This window comes from Strigops habroptila, chromosome 7, assembly GCF_004027225.2.
Source record: "Strigops habroptila isolate Jane chromosome 7, bStrHab1.2.pri, whole genome shotgun sequence".
NCBI classification, from domain to species: Eukaryota; Metazoa; Chordata; class Aves; order Psittaciformes; family Psittacidae; genus Strigops; species Strigops habroptila.
The window spans coordinates 33,723,795-33,745,264 of record NC_044283.2 but is presented as its reverse complement, the minus strand read 5'-3'; the positions used below and the strand labels follow the sequence as shown (position 1 = coordinate 33,745,264).

Genomic DNA, 21,470 nt, shown 5'->3' with positions numbered 1-21,470 from the left:
ACATATGGCTGCTTAACTCTGATATATACTATCTTGCAGTTTTTCAACCTGAAGCATTTCCCTCATGAACAAAGAACAAAAATTGTCATAGAACAACCACAGACGTGGCAGAAATCAGAAACAGAGTAAGTCAACAACCACAAGAAAGTTGGATAGGGTGGAAACACTTAGGCCTTTCAAACAAGTGGTATGCAAATATGATCTCTGAAACCAAAAGACAGGCTGACCACCTTTCTCCTCCTCCCAAATGCCATCTTTCTAGTTCAAGGAGGTAAGTATCTAACCCAGATGCCCTGCGCTGGCTACCTGACATCCCTTAACTTAGGTTAGCTATTCTTATACCTCAAGGGTTTATAAGAATCTGCTTTTACATGTCAACAAAGGGCTGGTTTCACAAAGACTAAACTCAAACCTGGCTTTTAGGTAGGGCACAAAGGTCAAAAGCTGCGTCTTGGGTCAGGGACCAGAACCACAAAAATGAAAACAGTATGTGGTAGCTGGCCAGTCAGCTGGCCAAAAACCAGCTTGGCTTGGAAGTTAGCTGTAGGGATAGGCTGCTGCTTATTTACCCAGTCCTTGGGAGACATCACTAGATGCTTGGGGACAGTGCAGGAAAAACTTACGTAAGGTGAACACCTGGTGCTTTTCATGGGAAAAAACCAGGTATAGGTATCTCTTTTAGTTTAAGGTGTCTCTTTTTCCACTGAAATGGTATTGAAAATTGTCAGCTTTATCATATTTACTTAAAGAAACCACAACCTCTTCGTAGTACAGTTGTCCTCTCAGAAACCGTGCCAGAGGATCTCCACTTGCCATTCTCTTCACCAGCAGCTCTTCCGCTGTTGCAAATAAAGCAGCATGGTTGCAGTTCTCTGCTGAAAAATTGACAAACATTAGGGTTATTTTCCCAAAACAGAACAGTATCGATAAGCACACTAAAGGTCTGAAGCTGGTGCAGCCCCCTTCTGTTTGCATGTTTTAAAGGACTAAGATGAAAGGGCTATTTTGTAAAAGGGACAAAGTTCAGTGAGGACAACCTGACCCTTGCGAAGATTCAGTTTGCATTGGAAGAGCTTAAAAGCAAATCTGAACTAGAGGGCACTTCACATCACGCAATGCCTTGCAGCGCCTGCTGGGAGGCGGCGGGCCTGCGGCACCCTCGCAGGCCCGGCCGAGGGAAGTGGGGGCGGCCCCGAGGGCCCACTCAGTACCTGGTGCCTCGGGGGCGGGCTGGGTGCTGCAGGCCAGGGGCAGGCGCTCGCTGCGCAGCTTCATCCCGCCCTGGCGGGCGGCTGAGGGCACGGGGGGGGACCGGGGCTGCCAGGCGGGGGGAAGCCGGGCCCGCCGGCGCCGCCGGGTGACGGCTGCCGGGGAGCTCCGCTGCGGCCTTCGCTGGTGGCGGGCTGCCCGAGCCGCCGGCGGCGGCGGGCTGATGGCGGTTGGTTACTGGCGGTTGTGTGTCAGTTGTCCTCCTGGCTGTCCCGGAGCACCACCCAGCCCAGCCCGGACCGTGGCAGCATCAGGCACCGCTCCGTAGCTGGGCCTTGTGGTCTGACGGCCTCTGAACAGGCAGAAAGAGGAAGACAGGGAAGGTAATGTTGGTGTTTTCCCTTTGGGTTTGGTCCATTTTCTGAGAGAAAGGAGAGTGACACCAAGCCAGGTTGGATGGGGCTTGCAGCAACCTGGCTAGTGGAAGGTGTCCCTGCCGGTGGCAGGGGGGTTGGAACTGGATGATTAAACGCAGAAGCCGAAAATGCTGCACAAAAGGTGATTAGAGGCAAAACCAACAGAAACTCTGCATGTGATTCAGTTAAAATGGGGTGAGGCTGTGAAACCTCGGCCTAGCACATGGGGGCTTCACCATTCCCAGTGATCAGTAACCGTTCGCTGTAATGTAGTTTGTTTTCCCCATATAGATAATATAAAACTTGGAAAGATATTTGAGGAAAAATGCTGTATGAAGCTGATTTCTCCTGAAATGTAAGGCATTGTTGCTACTTCTATTAATAGCTTGTCTCCTACAAAAAAGGATATAACGCCAAAGTGCTTCGCGAGTGCTTTTAAAATAATCCTTAGCTGCATTCCCAGCTTTGTTTTTAATTTTGCCTTTTTTTTTTCCTCCCGGATGATTATCATCCTGCTATTTCTGGCAGCGCACTCTGTGTCTATAGCAACAGGGACAGAGGCAACAGTCAGGACAGGACGGTGACGCTCATGGGTTTGTGTGTTAAACCTGTGGGCTCCACATGACGTTATCCAACAGTCCCAACTGATTTAGTTACCAAACCCTCCTGAAACTCATCCTGATTTGCTCTGTGTAGATGATACAGCCCAAGAAGCCTTCAGGAAATAAACGTTTTGTGAAGCATCAGTGAATTACTTGAACTGAACAGGCAGAGTGAGGAACAGCCTGTGAAAGCAGCGGTACCCTCCAGCAAGGGCAGTTAACGCTGGCTGCGTTGCTGCTTTTGGTGCTGAAGGGTGTGACATTCAGCAGCACACCTTGGCTCATCCCATTGCTTACACGTGTTTATTAGGGCCAGCTCCTCCAATTCCATTTCCTTGATACCTGTGCAAGATGTGTGGTCTGGGATTCAACGCACAGAGGGATTTTTAGCGAGTTATGTTCCAGACCAGCTGCATGTGTTTATTACCAGTGCAAATAACAAGTTACCCAGAGGCAGAAGAGTTTTGCAGGCACTAATGAGGTGAGCAAACTGTGACAGGAAGCTCAAGAACTAATTAACAGCAGTAATTTGAAGAGAGTTGAGGCTGGCAGGATGCCAGAGTCTGTGTAGGTGGTTCGGCTGGAAAGATGGGATTCCTCAGCCTTGACACCTAGGAATTGCTGAGGTCATGTAGGGGGAGGGAGGGCTTTAAAACAAAATATCCTTTTGGGGGATCCAATACTGTTTAGTCTTAAGCTACTTCTGGGTATGTGGTTTTCAGAAGAGTCTTTACTCCACATCCACATAAACCATGTAAACAATGGTTGTGGATTTCTGGCAGCTGTGCAGCTGTATTTCATCCCTAACAATGCGCGGATGGAAGTGTAGGGATTTAATTTGTTCACTAACTCATTGGCTTGGCTAGCTCCTGGGGAAAAAAGCATCTGGTAATCACACAGGTGTATTTCCATATGAAAGGAGAGGTGAAAACTGTCACAGAAATTATTCCACTGAACTGATAAAATGCCTTTGTACCTGGATTTATGCACCTTTAAAAATGAGGCTGTGTTCATATTCCACTACTTAAATAATTTATATTTCCTTTCCCAAAGGGGAAGCAGGAGGTAATTGTCATAATGTTTGTGCATTTATTCCAGAACTGTATATACCCTGAAGGAATGCTGTTAGGCTGCTTTTCCCCTAACTCTGTTTATTAAAACCATGGGATTTCATTTTTTAAAATGCATGACTTTTGATTTCCTTTATTTTTTAAAAATGATGGTAGTGATTATAAATAATTTCCATAACAAACATGTAGGCATCTGACACAGAAGGGTATACTGCAGTGCTAGGGAAAGAGAACTGTGTAACTCAGACACCATGTTAAGATGCTCCGCACTTGAAGCTTGTAATTGGGAAGCACCATTAGCAGTAATTGAATCCTCTGCCAAACTGGATTGTGTAGCATGGAAAGGACAGGCAGTTGCTTTCAGACACAACGTGAGCAAAAGGAAGTCACGCCGTTGTTTGTGGAAGCTCAAAGCAGTTGGTGGTGGAGAACGTGTTTTGCTGTGCATGTGGACATGCCGCTCTCCCGCCCTGCCTTCCCCAGCAGCCATGGACACTGAGTGCTAAAGCTCTGCGGGGAGGAAGCAGGTTTCCCCACTGAACGTCACTGTCGCCGTGTTCAGAATGGATTCCAAGCAGTCCTCTTGGTCTTTCACGGTCTCTCTGAGTATGGCTGTGTCCGGTCCTGGTTTCCCACGTAGAGGCCTGCGGGTGGAAAGCTTTGTTTGTGACCTTGGCCTGTATGGCCTGACCCTCTCTGGGACAGTTAGTGCTCAAGGAAGGGAAAACTAAGGTTCCAAATGTATTTTGAATGGAGGTGCGATAGGTGGGGACCCCAGAGTCCCCCATCACCAGGCCTAGTCCTACTCAGGCTGGGGATGGACATGCTGTACCACAGGTGCTGGGGTTGAGCCTTGGGCTTCAGGCATGGCTGAGTTTGTCCTGCCCACTCTCCTTAACGCAGTGGCACAGCTCGGGTAGGGAGGCAGCAGGGGTGGGTTTCTGAATGCCGACCTCAGGTTTTTCGGGGCGGAGGGGAAATCCAGGTTAATCCTGTGTTACTTTCTTCCCTAGACCCAAGCCAGCCGGGATACCGCCCGCCCGGGGCCCGCCGGCAGCACCTCCGCGGGGGCCGCTCTGGCCACCAGCAGCCCGAGCTAGCGCCATGGCGAGTGCCCGCGCGTGCGCGGGACGTGCCGGGGCGCCCCGCGCCACATGGCGCCGCGCCGCCCGCCCGCACCGGCGCCGGGCGGGCGCGCGCGCGCCGCTGCGTACGTGCTGCTGCGCTGCGGGCGGGGGCGGGGCCGGGTTCCCGCGGCGGGAGCGCGGTGCGCGCGGGCAGCGATGCGGGTGCTGGGCTGCGGTGCGGAGGTGAGCGCTGCGGTCACTGCAGGGGCTGGTGACCTGCGAGGGGCTGCGTTCTGCTGTGAAGCAGCGTTCTGAAGCTGGCGGTAACATCCTGCCTTTTTCTGCCTTTCGTTTCAGTCCGGTAGTCTGAGCGATCTGCTGGAGGCGGGAGCCGCTGTGAACGCACCTGCAGATGTTTTTGGTCAGTCTCCAGCTCACCTGGCTGCCTGCGGCGGGGAAGCCTTCTTCCTACTTTGGCAGCTGCAGACGGGAGCGAATTTGAACCAACAGGTAAAATACACAAGTTTTGTTTCTCACGCTTCTAATCTGCCATGTCAGTAAATCCAGTTTATATTATTTTAGTATTTTTTATCTAAGATTTTACATACACACTTGTATTTCATGAGATACCTGTGGTTGCTTATTTTAGAGTAACTTTATTTTCAAATGAACCAGAAATCCTGTCCATATTGCATTAGTGATTTCATTTGCTATGTAGAATGTGATTTTCATTTAAAATCCTGCATGCAGACGTCAAAAGAACCTACTTATTTTTTACACAAACGAGCATTCGGTTTTCCTCCAAAATCTAATCCCTTCTTCCAGTAAACATAAGGATTCTTCCTTTAGCTGCCGTTTTATTTGCCTGTACCTCTGAGCTAGTAGCAGCAAGCTGTTGGTCACAGCAATCCCCGAATGGTGCTGAAAGGTGCTGTTCATCAATGTGCAGGGTATACTCTGTGTAAATCATCTGTTAGAAGGTAAAGGTTAAACAATGAGCATTACATGGGATGGGATTTCTGCTTTGCTGTGATTAATACACTAAGCACTTAATGGCACTTACCAAGTACACTTCACTAGCTATTGTCCTTTAATCTTTCTCAACTCATAACGGACACTCCATGAACAGTCATGTTGGAGAACAAGATAGCCTCATCTTATTCCTCTTCCTTCAAATTGACTGCTACATGTAAATTGTGGTTTTAGGATTGCCTTGGAGAAGCCCCGATTCATAAAGCAGCAAGAGTTGGGAGTTTGGAATGTCTTGCTCTCCTCGTTGCTGGTGATGCCAAAATTGAGTAAGTTGGGCTACATTTAGTTATTTCAGAAACAGTATCAAAGGATACGTGTATTTTACACATACTTTCCCTTGTTCAGAGCGTTCACGCCAAGACTGTAAATATAGCTTAACTGTCGTCATTAAAAGCAGTGTGAAAAACTGCCATAAACACCAAAGTAGCACAGACCATATGCTGTTGTTTAGTTCCACACTAAAAACCTCTACAGGAACTGCTGAGAATATTCCTGATCATAAGTTCTCCTTGTAAGTTTTCCATTCTGACTAATGCCGCACTCACCCTCCTCTTGCCTTTCTGATATGCTGAGCCAGTCATTTGTCTAATGACGGATTTATTTTAAAACAGTTATTCCTTGTTGCATTTAATACCAGCCCTCCACAGAGTTGTGCCCCCTGCTACCCTTGGCGAGCCTTCTTGGTATCGATTCTCTGTACTTATTTTTATACCTCTGTCTAAAGTTAGCACTGCATCAAATTGAAGAGTGCTTGCTCATTATGTATATTGCATTTTAATGGAATGGTTATTGTTAACTCTGTGTTTCAGCCTGTGCAACAACAGCGGACAAACAGCAGCAGACCTCGCGTTGGCTTACGGCTTTCTGGAATGTGCCAGGTTCCTCAGGACAACTCAGCACACTCAGACAATGAAACTGAGAGGACAGTCTGGCTACTCACCAAGGGACGACCATGGCTTGTTGAGAGGGGATCCAGCTGCACAGAAACAAGAAGGTGAAACCACCAGATCCATATGCAGGAAGAGGAGAAGATCAGGTGGTGTGTAATACTGTTGGTTTATTACAATTCAGAATATTTTTGAATACTCTTATCATTTAAGTAACTAAATTTGGTGTTGGGTACATAGCAGTTGGATTTAGAAGCCTGCTAGTTAGGATCAGCTTGCATAGGTATTTAAAGTTATGGTCTTACCAAAATGAGACAGTGCATGGGGAATGTCAAGGAAAAGGCTACTTTGTGGGGTGAATAGGGTGGAATCCCAGATAATTTTACTGATGTACTGATAAAGCAGCTACAGACTTAATCTTGTTTGTTCGTATGACAGATCTGGTCTCCTAGCTGACAAAAGAAATAGCTTGTCATCCCAAATAAAATCAAGGGGAATCCAAAGTCTGAAGAAGCATGACTGGACTATACATTTCTGAAGTCTGAAGAAGCATGACTGGACTATACATTTCTGAAGTCTGAAGAAGCATGACTGGACTATACATTGAGCAGCCAGATGTGTATGTATGTGCTGGTACATTGTCTCCTTCCGAGAAGGATGAAAACTCGTTTGTTTTTACTTCTTACAGAAGACTGTTGTGTTGGTGGCGTTTTGTTGCTTAGTTGGGTTTTTTCCCCTAGAATAGTTGTTACTCATACAGCTATAAATAAATAGAGTACATAACAATTAATTCCCTTTTTTCCTGTGTAAATGTGAGAACAAAGTTCATAAAATTCATTACGTAAAGCCGGTTTTCTCCCACTCCTCAAATGCTGTTATCAACAGTACCAGCAGCAAATCATGCCCTGGACCATATTCATCATGCACAAGGCAGCTGGTGCTATGGAACTTGACAGGTAGAGGACAGTTTGTCTTTTTGGCAAGAAAGAATTCCATAACATAAAAGGATTAGGCATTTAATCTGTAAAGATATTAGCGTAACAAAAAATGCTATCTGAACATAAAGTTGTCCTACCCAAAAGAATAGTATTAGTTACCTAATAAATGTATTTGTAAGAAATACAGCTCACAGCAGATAACTCTTATTTTGAAAGGTTTCATTAAAAAATAAAATTCTTAATTTAAATTACTCAAGCAACATTTCTATTTCAGCTGGGTTCTGATTGACTGAAAGCATGATTTTGAGTATTAACACAACAGTCATTATCTAGATCAGCCAGTATTCTGTTTTAGCATGTTCCAGCAGAAGAATGGATTTTAAATAGCTTTGGGTCGTTGAGGTAGGCAGAGATTGTAATAGGCGTCCTTGTTCCAAAACTCAGGGCCCTTCCATCCACACCAGCCCTGTCCAAGAAAAAGCAATGTAGTGTTTAAATCTACTATGATCCCATTTTTCTTGCCTTCTACTAGCAGATCTATTATTTTTTACTAATTTTAATCTAAGCTGTATGAATTCTTACTCAATAGAAAGCAATAACATGCAATTTCCAGAAAGTTCTCTACATGCCTGGAAACACATTAAGAGAAAAGACTTCAGAGTCTTCCTCCCTGCCCACCACAGCTCAGTTCCTAAAAAATAGCACCTTCCCCCTCCCCTCTGCCTTCTGCTGCTACAGAGAGACTAGTGTCATTCTGAAACTCTTTATCGTTCCCACAGTTTCCATTCCTCTTGTCTTGAATCCTTGCCGCCTTTGGTGAGAGTTGATATTTCAGAGCCAAAGAGAGCTCTTAGAAGGTGTTCTGTTGATTCTGATCTGCCAGAAAAACACTCCAGCAAAGCTCTAAAGTTTACTGAGTAACACATAATTATATGAGCTGTTCTTGAAGAAAAGAGCTACAAACTTTAAGAGTCTACCTTAGTTGCTCCCCTCCCCTCCCCTGCCACTTTTGCTGAGGAAAGGGGCTTCTGCAGGTATTTTTTCCCCCTGGACCATTCTGGAACACCCTGTAGCTGGTTCTGCGTGTTCTTTGGAGATTGTTTCTTCCTTAGTTCATTTGAAGCTTTGATCATTATAGGAAAATGTTTCTTGAACAGCTTTTCTAGTTTGGCCCAACCCAAGGGTATCAAATAAAGATAGGAAATAAAAGTTGCTATGTGCAACTTAATATGAAGAACAGAAATTGCTTACTTAACACCTATAGGATGATTTAGGCATGTTCACAGTTAACGTTTCTGACGCTTTACTGTTACGTAATGTGCTGTCATCCTTTTAAGTAGCTTTAAATATAGAAATAATGTTGCATACCCTTCTGTTTTCCTGTATTTTTAAAACAGCCCAGTACCTGCCCTTTAGAATTAGTTCAAGGCTTGATCGGACAGTGCCTCGTGCTGGCTTTTTTTTTTTTCCTTAATTAAAAAAAGTAAATAGTTATCTTCTCTGCGTCAGTAACAGCATTTTCCAGGCTGAACAGATTTTTCTGTTCCATTCAAAATACTGAACACATTCATTGTATGTACTACTGGGTAAAAGGGGAGATGGTTTAATTCAGAGAAGGAGCATCTTTTTGTAGTATAAAACCTTCATATAGCTGCTGGATATCTTCCTGAAGACAGTAAGTTTCAGAAAGTAGCAGTAAGTAGCATATGTGCAGGTTAACTGGGAATCAGCACTCCCTCCATAAGGAATGGAGAAGCCATAAAATGGCCGATTTGTATTTGGCTGTGCATTACTTGTTTAATGCCAAAATGTGTGTGTATATATACGTGCATCAAGCCTCACCTTTTCCAAAATAACATGCAGATCTTCTCCTCCAGTGTAATGTGGGTCTAGAATCAAATATTTGATGTGCCCTGTCATCTCATTCCAAGCCACTCCTAATATTGTGTGAGCCAAAACACCTCCACCTAAAACAGGAGGAACACAGATTGGTACAAGCTTTTCACTGACACTGGCTAAATGTGCAAGCCTAAGGTAAAAGTACATCAACACTTTCTATTAATTAACATATTAGTTTGGTTATCAAAATGATTGTGAAGCTGTCCTGCGTAAGATTCTTCACATTTTTAACCAACATATCTTTACTACGACTAGGGAAGATTACTTATTTTACTTTACTTACTACAACTAGAGAATTTACTTTCCAAATTTCTTCCATCTCAGCAAGGCAGGTTAAATCCTCAACACTTTCACCAGATGAAGTCAAGGATATTTCAAACATCTGTTCTGCTCACTTTTTCTTTAAAGAAACTTAACTGTAGAAAAGGAATCTGGAAAACTTCCTGGTTGTAAAAGGACTAAAATTAGAACAGAAATCAGAATTTCCGGGTAAAGGTTATCTGCTGTTTTCTACTAGGTTCCATCAATGGATATTAGGGCAGAGTAGTAATTTCCGACACCCCTTTCTCCAGCCTGCAAACAGGGAAAGGAGATGCGTCGATGAGCTGTCCACAGCTCGACTCCTGCATGTTTCTAGCATGCAGGATAGCATAAGGAGTTTACGTCCTTGCGGATACTGCAGTAATGACTCCACACAACAGATAGGAATCGCAACAACTCCCAGAAGAACACAAGTGAAAAAGTCCTCTAAACCCACCCCAAAAAGCCAACCACCACCCCCTCCAATAACAACAACAATTAAACCAATCTACCAGAGAGCATCACAGGGAAGGGCAAGTTACAGATGAAAAGATTTTTCAATATAGGATTCCAAATTCTTGAAATTCAGACAAAAAGGCTGCTGAAGGGCCAGGAATATTTCATTTCATTTCAAACCTTGGACTTCTGGCACCTCTAATTTGAAAGGCCACCATCTGACACCATCTTTATGGAGTGCCCAATACAGATTGTTAAAATTGTAATTTATTAAAGCTGAAAGTGCTATTTCAATATTCATTTGCTAAACCATGGCTGTCTTGTAAATAGTTCAGTTAAAGTTACAGCATTCTTAATGAATGGCATTTCTTATGTTGCCAATATTTCAGATTATTAAAACTGGTCTTAAAAAGAATTTGGCTGATGCTCTTCTCTTCAAAGCCAGACAAACTCTACTCTTCTATGATGGAAATCCTGGGGAGCTTCTGCTCCTCTAGAGAGCAGAAGTCAGCTCTTGAGTTCTGCCTTTCACAGCAGTTTCTAAGAACACCTTTTAGATTGACTTGTGTTACCAGGTTAACACTGAGCTAGGGAGAAATACTGAGTGGAAAGACACCAGCCAGAATAAATTGTACTGTCTTCCAGGCTTCCTTGGGAAAAGCATAATTTTTTATTAATCTAGGGTTTTGATTTAACTCTTGTACAGTAAACAGAATGAATTGAAATGAAATTCAGCATAGGGAGCCACAGACTTTCATTGGCATTCCTGGATACTCACACACTTACCAATCATAACTGGAGTTCCTTCAGTCTTGAAATGGTTAGCAAGCTCTCTTCCCTGCAATGCCAGTTCAGAACCCTGGCTGGGTAAGAATAACAATAGAACTGTTATCCTCACTAGGCTTAATACGCTCATTATCTGTTACACTCGTTAACTACGTAACTAACTAATGAGAAAGTGGCTTCAAGTTTTCCTGTGTAAACATCCTGGGACAATCTGAAAAAAAGAGTCTTTTAATGCAACTTACAGATTCTGATTCAGCTAGTTTTCCACTCCAACTGCAAAGGCAATTACAGCACTCACTCATACCCAAGTTGGCTTTCAAAAATCAAATCTCAAATAACATTACTAATCTGTTCAAAGCTACATTGATTTAGATTTGTTATAATCTCCCTGCTTTCCTTTTCAACTACAGGGACCAGCCACAGACAAAAGACCTCTACATGGAAGAAAAAGGCACACACTCAATACATGCACGTACTCCAGGACTCAGAGCTGAAGACATACGTCTGACAGATACTCATATTCCCCTTAAAAGACAGTACTCCCAAAAGTGGTGACAGAAGCTAGGCAAGGAAATTAATACAGATATTTTTCACGTCTTGTCTATTTCTTCATATAGTTGTTAACCTTTTGAAAACCCCACGAAAGCCCACATGCCTGTTTCTCAAATTCCTGAAGAGATTCATTAAATGTAGACAGAATACAAAACTGCAACTCTGGGAAATAACAGACTCCATACGAGTGCTGCTGGTGCAGCTGTAAAGTCTTATTTCCATGAAGAGTTAGCTGTGCTAGTTGGAAATAAGCCCAAGAGAAACATGCTATCCACTGCCAGCGACCAGCTGAAAAAGATGCATGACATTTCTTTTTCTCAGCGTGGTAGTGACGTTGGCTTCTCATAATCCTGAAAAACATTGGTGTGCTCCCTTGTAGCAGCACTATGAGCAATTCTACCCAGTTCACAAAGGAATCTGTTCTATATTCTTATGTGCAGGAATAAAAACCTTCACCCTGGCAGGGCCTGTCACAGCTGCTAGAAATAATAGGTGGATCAGCTGCAAATATAAGCTCTGGAACAAAAAAGATTAAAAATTGGCTGTATAAAGCTTTACAAAAAATTGAAGAACTGTTTTCCTACCGTTAAGAATCACCATGGTCACATACTCTTTCAGAATATCTATAGTAGAATTTACTCCAAATAAACATAACTCATGAGTAGTATTTTGTATGACTAGAGTTTTCATACCATCTAAGGTAGTATGTATTCTTTATTTCATGACTGTATTTATCACAAAACATTCAGGGATTTGTTAGTCTTAGTTCTGCCTAAATGATAAAAATCCAGTAGCTTCTGATAAATGCTGAACATTATTCTTTTTGTCCTAAACATATTTGTAGGGTTATTTATTGTATATGAGAGTGTCAGATTGTCAGAGTGGAAACAAATTCCTTGTTTTATCTATCTGTCACACAAACCCAGAAAAGAGTGCACTATTGCCAGGCTGCTCAGCAATTCCTCAGTCCTGAACTGATGGGCTAGATCTATGAGCAAAGTCATAATTCACTGTCGGTGTGCACTCAGTTCATTGTGACTGCCAGACTGTGTGCCTGCTTCCAAATCTGCTCGTGCTGCAAAAGAAAAGGCTGAATTCCACATCAGTCTGCATATCATTAAGTAATTTATAGCAACTACAACCCGGAACGCTAAGCCCCCCAGGAAATTTAGCAACACCTTCATCTATAGGCACTTAGCACAACCAAAGTCAGGAATACAGGGTTGATGAACACGGAACCCTTAAAAGATTTATTATCTCCTTTATTATCCCTATTCTCCCATATAGTGTAATGGTAATTTGCATTTTAAGGCACTCAGGGTTTTTAATAATTACTGAGCTATTAAACAGATAGTGATTCTTACCTGACAAATAGTATTTTTGATGTTATTCCAAAAAGCTGATTCAAAACAAGTTGTACCTCAATGGAACCAATCCATTGCCGTGACCCAACAAATGCTGCAGGCTTGTCTCCAGCATCAACCAGTGCCTTCGCAACATCAAGATGAAGAAGAAAACAAATGTCAACAACACATAGTAGGCAACTCTACCACTCTTTGTGGGAATGTGTTTTGAACCTAGCTGGTCAAAAGCAGACAAACGGATCTTGAATTAAATTCACTGCTGTTCTGTTTCGGAAACATCACTTGAACCTAAGACAGAAGAGTGCCTATAAGCACAGAATATAACCCCAGGTCCACAGACAGACTTCAAGCTGGGATGGTGAGCACTGAGCTGTCAAATAAAAGGAGTGCATTGTTCATACTGCAGAAGTCACTTCACAGACTGAAGTGCCTGGATACCCATGCAAAGCACCTCAGAAAAGTATCCATAAAACAGTACTCTGAGGAAGAGGCCAGTGAAATACACTGAAGGCTGAGGTTTATTTTAAACTGTTCTCCATTCTGAGGCTTGTATGTTACACACAGCACTCGAGAAGGGCCTTTTCTGCTCAGGATCCAAAGCCTCCTGAAGGGCTACTGCCGCCTTATAGATGTCTAAAAATACTACAGGAGCGCATGGACTTCAGTTGCTTTTAGGTGTGGATTGAGAAACTTTCAGGAAATGCAGTTTTAACTTCAGAGCTCACATCCCTGTTAGGTATGATGAAAGTTGTTTTATGCACTGAACCAAACTTTGCTAAAAACATTCAGTAAATGAATACAACACAAAGAACTACTTTTAGAAGACTGAAGGTAACTGCAGTATTTCTTGCCAGGCATACAATATTGCCACCCAAGCCTACAGCTTTTCTTCAATGCTGTTAACATAAATGAACATATTCAGGTATGCATTCAAATTCACAATGGAAAAAGAAGTGGAGAGTTCAAAAGAACAAAGAAAACCCCACTGCTCTCAAAGGGAAAGTTGCAAAAGGTGGCGCTAAATCAATACATAGCATCTGGGGACTAACCCAGGTGTCACTGAATACAAAAAGCAGTTTTAAAACTGATTTTAGTATGAGACATTGGGTTGTTTTCTTTCATTTGGTGAAAACAGTGAGCTCCTAATCTCAGCTTCTAATAGAACATTAGTCCAAGGAAATATTTAGAAGACTATTTTAATGAGTCTTATTTGTACAGATAATGTTACCCAACACTAATAAACATTTGGAGACAGATCTCCTATAATAAAACTTGTTTAAAATAGTAATTCACAACTACGGTAGTTTAATTTAAGAGAGAAATTAAAACTACCACACAAATCTAAAAGCTAAAATACATGAATTTGATGAATTTTAAAAATAATCTATAGAAACTTTTCTAGATGAATATGCATAAAATAATTAACGTACTTAAATGTTCTGTACCTGTTGAATCTCCTTGTGTGTTGGTATAGGTGCATCGATATAACCTTGGTGCTTGAACCAAGAACAGACTGTCTGCAAAGACCGATAGGCACAGCCCCAACCACTGTCATCAATCCTGTCTTGCATATAGTGGTGGTAACTATAGATACCATGTACTAAACAGACCTGCACAGGGAGAGAGAATACAAATGAATGTGATCACACTGGCACCAATTTTCAGAGAAGTTCCATGACTTGTCGCTTGCACTGTAAAAGTTTTCAGTTGGGGATTGCACATTTTTTGACGAATCGAAGGGTTGTTATTCACACATGATTACTCCTCCTGTCTTTGCTTCCTAAACATTTCCAGTCGGTTTTAGTTTATTGTCCTGGTTCTGAGAAACTTTTAAAACATGCTAAAAATGTGTAAATCCTTTTCCAAAAAAAGGCAGGTTTTTTTGAGACAAGTACAGCTAAAGCAATGCCATTTTGTGCAGAGAAACCCTTTTGCTTAAAAGGCCAAGTCAGACAATATTGTATAGATGAGAAAGTGAAGCAGCTCTCTAAATTACTTCTTATAATAAATAAATCTCAAGTAAAATCAAAAGTACTTTCTTACAAGTGTTTCAATTTAAACTTACCATACCAGACTCCATACCAGGTGAATTAAGATGTAAATGTGGATTTCTGAGATATCCATCTTTATATGGTTCATCTGGAAAATGATAAGCATTTGCTCTCTTGAAATAGGGTCTGTCACAAGGCAGGTTGAATAACCCGTGCAATTCCTACATGCAAGTTCAAATAAAAATACAGAACAGAATTAAAATTTTGGATTAGAAGAAACATTGTATTGCAAGTAACAATAAAGACAAACAATTTTAACAGCATGGTTTAGCAAATTAATGTATTAATATCTGCTTAATTAACTATTCAGCATGTATGTTTACTACCAGATCTGACCCCTCAAAGGAAGCTCAAGCAGGCTTACCTCCTATCTAGAGGGCCCACTATTTCATGCAGTCCTGTTACACAACGCCTGCTGCTGGAGCCCCACTGAAGATACCATGAGTGACAAGTGTCTTATGAAAGCATGATAAAATACACCATAATAGAAAAGGATTACACTTTCATCTACGTAGTAGTATAGATACACACACGCTGAATTATAACTTTAACTAATATTGAAGACATACAAATGCCTCATACTGAGACAAAGATACTGAGCTTATGGCTTAAGTAGATGCAGTCTATTTTTAAATCTCTTAAGCACCGTTTGCAACACATCAGCCACATTTAAAGAGATATATTGTCTTATTTCACAGAGCTTAAAAGTGAAAGGAATGATGAGATCATCTAGGATAAAGTTTGTAGCACAGGTAATATATTTTGTGCAGATGTGACCTAGTGCCAAACCCAACTACATTAGCTACAGGAACACTCAGCAATTCTCAGATAAGAATGATAAGAAGACAGAGAGTAGGAAAGACTTAATGTGCCACCAATGCCTGAGGCCACTGCAAATAAAAGGAACAGATTGGGCTTTATACACCCAGGAAGAAGAAAATGAAAAATCCCCATGGCTTCCATGCCTCTGAGGCAGCACAAGATTCTTTCCCTATTCTTGGTATGTGTAACCATGTGATGTGAAGAAGTGGTACCTGCCAGGTACACATCTCAATTTGAAAGGACTGCCACATCAGAGCAGTTTTCCACCTCATCCATATTCCTTTTTCTAGATGTGCCAACACAGAAGGCATAAAACAAATAAAGAAAAGATAGCTGCGCCTGATCGGCTGTGATCCTCAAAAAGCAGCCTCCTCTGAAAACAATAAACAAAAAACCTCCAACCCCAATCCTTTCAGGACATGTGTTAAAGCCTGAAAGTACTAACACACTAGAAGTAATCTGATATTCTACCATGGAAGCAAAGAAATGCAAAGAACACAGTACCAGAAGTATAATTTAGATAAAACCTATCTTATATAAAGTTTCTATTGTTCCCTTACAAAAATGAGATCTGGTACATTTTATAGAATAACGTAACAAAACAAGCTTCCACATTCAGTATACTGCTTCAGTCACAACAAATCAAAAAAATAGCAGTATCTGTTAGTATTTATTCTACAGTGGCTTAACAGTGCTTCAGCTACAATAATAATAACAACAACAACAACGACAACAACAACAATATTATCAGGTTCTGTTAGTATTGGTTGGCTTTACCTTTCTGTAACTTTCCAGTTGATCGTCTGAAATACCTGTAGGATACGAGATTGTTACAAGGTGGTTTTTCCCTGGTAACATGAAATGAAATTGTTCTGGTACCACAACTGATGTTCCCTTCACGTATTTCATGATACATGTTTCCATGTCAGTTAGTTGCCTGTGAATTGCTTTCACCAGGAGATTCTGTACACTGCAAGATATAAGGGAGAATATCTAAAACGTAGAACAGCAATGGAAGATCATTTTCTCTCATTGCTCTCATCGTTATACAATACTTACATGCATATTTGCACCTGGTCTGATGAACTTATTACTTCCATACTTCCACTCCCACAGAGGGAGACAAAACCTCACAATGCTTTACCTAAAGCTTGTCCGCCCCCAGAAACTACTCCCTAGTGATTCAACCCTCCAAAGTGCAGGTACCCTGGTCTTGTATCGGAAACACAACCATTATGAACCCTTGCCAAAATCAGTTACGTATATGACTATATAGGGTTTTTTTGGGGGGTTTCTTTTTTTTTTTTCGCATTTTGTCCACCCCAGTTAGCATCCTTCGGAGTCAAATCCTATGGGAAAAAATGCAAGGAAAAAATACAGAGGAAGACTCTTAAGGTGTTCCACCTTCACCTACCCAGCTGCAGCCCCTAACATAGTACTGAGATTTAACTAGTTAAATTCCATTTCAAAAATACTAAATGCTACTTTATGAAACTGGTGATACAGTTTTACTTCATTATTTCAAGAAAAAGCAGAAATTAATCTGAAAAATTACAACTTCAGGATAACACTTACTTTCCCCATGTTTCCTCTGGAGAAACAGATATAACAACATCAACTGGTAATGTCATATTTATGTAGTGGTGTTCCTTATTTTCCCGTTCAATGACTGGAGCCAAAGCAGGCAATGAAGACGTCATTTCCAACATGAGGTCTATATTGACTATCTGCTGCTGCAGAGAATAAAGACACAATATTAAGTACGTCTCCAACAACACATGCACCAAGAAGACAAGAGTAAGATTGTAAATATTTGGTATCAAACTCAGTAATGAAATACTTGGGCTTAAAAAAAAAAGCTAGTAATGTTAAATACAAACTTCTACATGCTCATCTACTGTACATGGATCTCTGCATTCACACTGTCAATGTCTTTTTTGTACAGCAATGCCTAGGGAGGGCAGATCTGAAAATGATTAAATGATAGGTTGTCTAAAGTTATGATTAAGGTTGTTATGATAGGTTGTTTAAAGTTGTTAGTGTGGTGAGACACATACCGTATCTTGTAACTTTTTATCCTTTTTTTTGCCAAGCTTTCGTTTGGTCTCATCATCTTGATCAAATCTAAAGCAGCAACAGAAAGAGAGGTTTCTAAAATATGAAATAAATCTATTTTTTAAAAAAATAAATAAAATATACTCACTGTATATATCGTCTTATCTCCTTACAAGCAGACTCATCAGTAAGCTCTGGAACAGTGTTCATGCCACTATTAGGCCACACATAGATTGAACTGTGGCAAATTCTTAATACAAGAACATCCGAGGACAGTTTGTTTGCAAGATCACTGAAAACATATCCTAATGCCTTTTTTGTTGATGCCTCTGAAACACAAGGATACAATTAGCTTAGAAAATGCCCTCACTTTTGTTATAGCTGCTGGGCATACATCTCAAAAAAATCGGTATGTTTTGACTTGGAATAAAAACCTAAGTCCTGTTATGATCAGAAAAATGGCTATGGAAACAAACACTGAGATCAGACTTCACTCAGCAGGTCTGTCTCAAACACTCACACTCGTATCTGCCTCAACAAGTGTACTGTTTCTTTCAGATGCTGTCAGATATGAAGACTTGAATGAACTACAGAAGAATAACGTACACCTTAGTCAATTCTCAAATCCCTAACTCAACCAAGCCTATAGCTGCAAACAAACTTCTATGTACAAACATCTACATATGGTTATAATTCTATGATAATTAGTCTTTTGAGTAAATCCTGGAAAGATTCAATCTGAGTCATGTTTCCAACTTTGTACTATTATTCAGAAATACAAACAAACCGCATACTAAATCTTTTGAAAGGCAGGGCATACACTCCTGCTGCAGACCAAGTTTTGGCCAATATAAATCTGTATGTGTAAGCCGCACAGCTTGCCTTTCAGAGTTTGACAGTGTTAGGAAAATCAAACAGAACTCCAACAAAAGAAAGTTGTTGGAGTTGCCTTCAAAAGGGGTGGTCTGCCGTATTTACACCCTAACAGCAGTGAATACCATGCACTTGGACAACCTGAGTATCACTCTGCTTCACTGTGGTTAAAATTCACTCCAGTGTACATCGTCAAATAAATATCCTTCCTCTGAGGACACAGTTCACAAGAAGTTGCTACGCATCAGGCCAACCTATTCAACACTTCTATTACATGTGATGAACTGAAATGAGCCCAAGTTCCTTTTCAAAGTTCACTAACACTGAATTCAGGGTTTCAAGTAAAGACACGTCCTTTTAAAATGCAGAAGGAGTTACAGTTGAGCTAAAGACACCCTACTTCCACTCTCTGCCCTAGGATAGCTCAGTGGCCACTGAGAGCCTTGAGCAGACTTTCTGACGTGAGCATCGCATTACTGTAGAATGTGGAACTAGTGGAGCCTCCCGACTCCCTTGTTATCACATGGAACTGCAGTAGCCAATCCTGCCTAAATTCAGTAGAGTAACTAGTTAGCTTGTTCGTCTTCTCTACTTCTCTAGAAAGACTGGACCACAATCGCAAAACTATACTATTAATATAACCCTGTTATAACCAAATTCATTAAGTTATTATTCTCTGTTTGCTTAGAATTTGCTTAGAATTTCTGGATTCAAACTGGATCCCAATACCATATCCATAAGTGGGGAAAATATATAAATAAAATTACCTAAAAATGGTAATTTAAATTTTACTTCAAATGAAACACACATGATGGAAAAAGACTGTCAGAAAAGTAACAGAGATAAAGAATAACATTCTTTGTACTTCATCTTTAGTGGTTTGGGAAAAAGGCACAATATCTGGTGAAATACCAGGAACATAAACATGGTAATAGTTAATTAATAAAAGATTATTTATATAAACGTTAAGAAATCTATTATAGTCTTGTAGACACACCATCAGTAGTTGCTAGCTGAAACGCAAGGTCCAAGCCTCCTCTCATTCTAAAGAGTATGTCCATAGCTTCTAGAATGACCTAAGGAGAAAAAAGAAGCAATGAAAATGAACAGCTATTTCAACATGCCTCCTCTCAAGTTACAGTTGACTGTTACTGTACCAGAGTGTGTGAACACACTGGTAATTACTGCAGCTGGTCAGGGTGTAAAAGGCCAGTGAACAAACAGGGAAGTGAGTGGCACACCAGCACATATTTGCCAGACCAGTACCTCAGTTATGTGAGTATTGCTACAAACACAGTCCTTAAAACACATTTCCTACCTAAACAAGAAAGTCTTAATTCTATACTTTCATAATTTAGAAACATTTTGGGTACAATGACATTGTTTCAATCCAAATGTCATGCTTCCCACCCTCTGAGTCTTCTTCCAGTTCAAGTAAACCAAGGACTGCTCTGAGCATTAGAGCAGAAAGGTAACCGAGCACATCTATAAGTGCGCATTCATGGTGAGGAAATCACAGCTTCAGGGAAAGAGAAATGAAAGGGGACACATACACACACCTCCGCAGAACCCAGGCTAGGTTTCACATCTGACACAAGAGCTGCTGCTGCAAGCACAGAAACCACCCAGCTGTTTTTTTCCCCTTCCAAAGTCCCTGCTCTGTGTCCCCACAACTGCCCCTAGCAGACATTTTAACATGAACTTTACGAGAGAACTCCTTCAGACAGAAACCCACCCTTCTATCCAGAGAAGACTTTTTCAGCCAGATCAATTCAGGTCAAGTTCAACATCCTGCTACAATAACCAGCTGTGCCAGTACAGAGAGAATCAAAAGGTGACAGTCCAGAGGGGTGTGGGTATTGTTCAATCTAACAGTCCACAAAAAGAAATGCTTCACAGCCTTAAGTGCTCTAAAAAAGCCAGCAAATGCCTCTAAGAATAATTACACTGACACCTTTTAGAAGGACTTACTGCATAACTATTTGCTTTCAAAGTATGGGAAACTTCCAGAGGCGATGCTATGTTATTCGTGAAATAAAAGAATCAAAGCATAGGGCTAACTTTCCTCTCACTAAAAGTATTCTAAACAAAAATATATAAAAAGATACGTGCACCTGACAACAATATAAGCATCTACACTTTGAGCTCTGGGTGAAGGATTTCCAGGTTTCCATGATTCTGGAGTACCAAAATTTACTCCAAGCAACAAAAAAAGCAAGATTGCCATATTCTACATTTTGTCTTCTGAAGCATAACCCTGAACCATTTCAGGTAACAGAGTTATCTACATTTAAAAGGTCTTGGAGTGTGGGATCCACAAGTGCCAGCATGCGAAAAAAAGGTCTGACTGGGTTGATGTGAAAGATGGGTTTTATTTGAATTATTACAACTGAAGAATAACGTTCTTGAATGAAAAGCAGAGCTCTGCAGGAGTAAGGGAGGCCATAGCCTTTTGGCAGTGGCTCATCATGGATGAGGGCATCTTCCGACAGGCCCCTGACAGACGCCACGCAGGCGAACACCCCGAGGGCGATGGACAAAGGCTGCTGCGGGGAGCGGGGGGACCGAAAGGGACAGCCCGCCTGACACACCTGGGCCCTGAGCACCCCGACCTGCCCCAGGGGCCTCCCCCGAGGTACCTCCGGGGGCTGGAGGCCCAGGCGCCGCCGCGGAGCCCCGACCCCAGCCCCGAGGGTGTGTGTGCAGGGGAGCGGGAGGGGGGATCTGCAGGAACCCCCCGGCCCCGCTGCGACCGCGGCCCGGGCCCCCCCGGCGCGGCTGAGCGCGGACCCCCCCCCCGCCCCCCCGGCGGTGCCCGCGGGGCGGGGCGCACTCACCACGTCCGGCAGCGCCGCAGCGGGGGCCGCGCCGGGCCGCATCCTCCCCGCGCAGGCGCGCTGCCGCCCGGGGGCGGCGCCTGGCGCGCTGGGGGGGTCGGGGGGGCACTGTGCCCGCTCCCCCCCGCCCCGGCAGAATCGGTTGGCGGGAGTCACGTGACGGCGGGTAGCCCACCTCCCCCGCCCGCACGCCCGCACCGCGGTGCCGCGCAACCGCCACCGCCTTGGGCCGTACCATCGCAAGGACACGGTGG

General features: G+C 42.4%; 3 protein-coding genes across 12 annotated transcripts in view; 1 reads left to right on the top strand and 2 right to left on the bottom strand.

Moving 5' to 3' along the window:
- Positions 1 to 1,395, bottom strand: part of LRP2BP (LRP2 binding protein) — an 8,395-nt gene extending 7,000 nt beyond the window's left edge. For 2 of the 4 annotated variants that reach the window (XM_030493045.1, XM_030493047.2), the window contains exons 1-2: positions 1,212 to 1,395; positions 760 to 875 (exon numbers count right to left, since the gene is read on the bottom strand). In XM_030493045.1, coding sequence (XP_030348905.1) covers positions 760 to 875; positions 1,212 to 1,275 — 180 coding nt within the window. In that variant the 5' untranslated portion in view covers positions 1,276 to 1,395. Of the gene's footprint in view, positions 1 to 202; positions 372 to 759; positions 876 to 1,211 lie in introns of those variants that run through there. The other 2 variants (XM_030493046.1, XM_030493048.2) reach the window with 2 other exon arrangements.
- On the top strand, positions 1,133 to 12,583 carry ANKRD37 (ankyrin repeat domain 37). 5 transcript variants are annotated; one of them, XR_003992400.1, is made up of 6 exons: positions 1,133 to 1,592; positions 4,722 to 4,874; positions 5,571 to 5,662; positions 6,206 to 6,435; positions 6,722 to 6,902; positions 11,073 to 12,583. XR_003992400.1 is itself a non-coding variant. In XM_030493049.1 (6 exons), the coding sequence occupies exons 1-5, from the start codon at positions 4,581 to 4,583 to the stop codon at positions 6,733 to 6,735; spliced, it is 516 nt and encodes a 171-aa protein (XP_030348909.1). In that variant the 5' UTR covers positions 4,535 to 4,580; the 3' UTR covers positions 6,736 to 6,780; positions 6,853 to 7,073. The 5 variants fall into 5 exon arrangements, 2 of the variants coding, with proteins under 2 accessions (XP_030348909.1, XP_030348911.1); XR_003992398.1 differs by lacking the exon at positions 1,133 to 1,592 and adding an exon at positions 4,514 to 4,607; XM_030493049.1 differs by lacking the exons at positions 1,133 to 1,592; positions 11,073 to 12,583 and adding an exon at positions 4,535 to 4,607 and having other exon boundaries at positions 6,722 to 6,780; positions 6,853 to 7,073.
- UFSP2 (UFM1 specific peptidase 2) lies at positions 6,436 to 21,449 on the bottom strand. Of its 3 annotated transcripts, none has more exons than XM_030493042.1 (12): positions 21,217 to 21,449; positions 19,377 to 19,455; positions 17,655 to 17,835; positions 17,509 to 17,575; positions 17,027 to 17,184; positions 16,229 to 16,421; positions 14,644 to 14,790; positions 14,024 to 14,188; positions 12,579 to 12,703; positions 10,663 to 10,739; positions 9,064 to 9,188; positions 6,436 to 7,687 (listed from the first exon to the last, which is right to left on the bottom strand). In XM_030493042.1, exons 1-12 carry the CDS (start codon positions 21,256 to 21,258, stop codon positions 7,601 to 7,603), a joined length of 1,446 nt encoding a protein of 481 aa, XP_030348902.1. In that variant the 5' UTR covers positions 21,259 to 21,449; the 3' UTR covers positions 6,436 to 7,600. The 3 variants fall into 3 exon arrangements, with proteins under 3 accessions (XP_030348902.1, XP_030348903.1, XP_030348904.1); XM_030493043.1 differs by lacking the exon at positions 21,217 to 21,449 and adding an exon at positions 20,087 to 20,867; XM_030493044.1 differs by lacking the exons at positions 6,436 to 7,687; positions 9,064 to 9,188; positions 10,663 to 10,739 and adding an exon at positions 10,754 to 10,873 and having other exon boundaries at positions 21,217 to 21,433.
- Between the last annotated feature and the right edge of the window lie 21 nt (positions 21,450 to 21,470).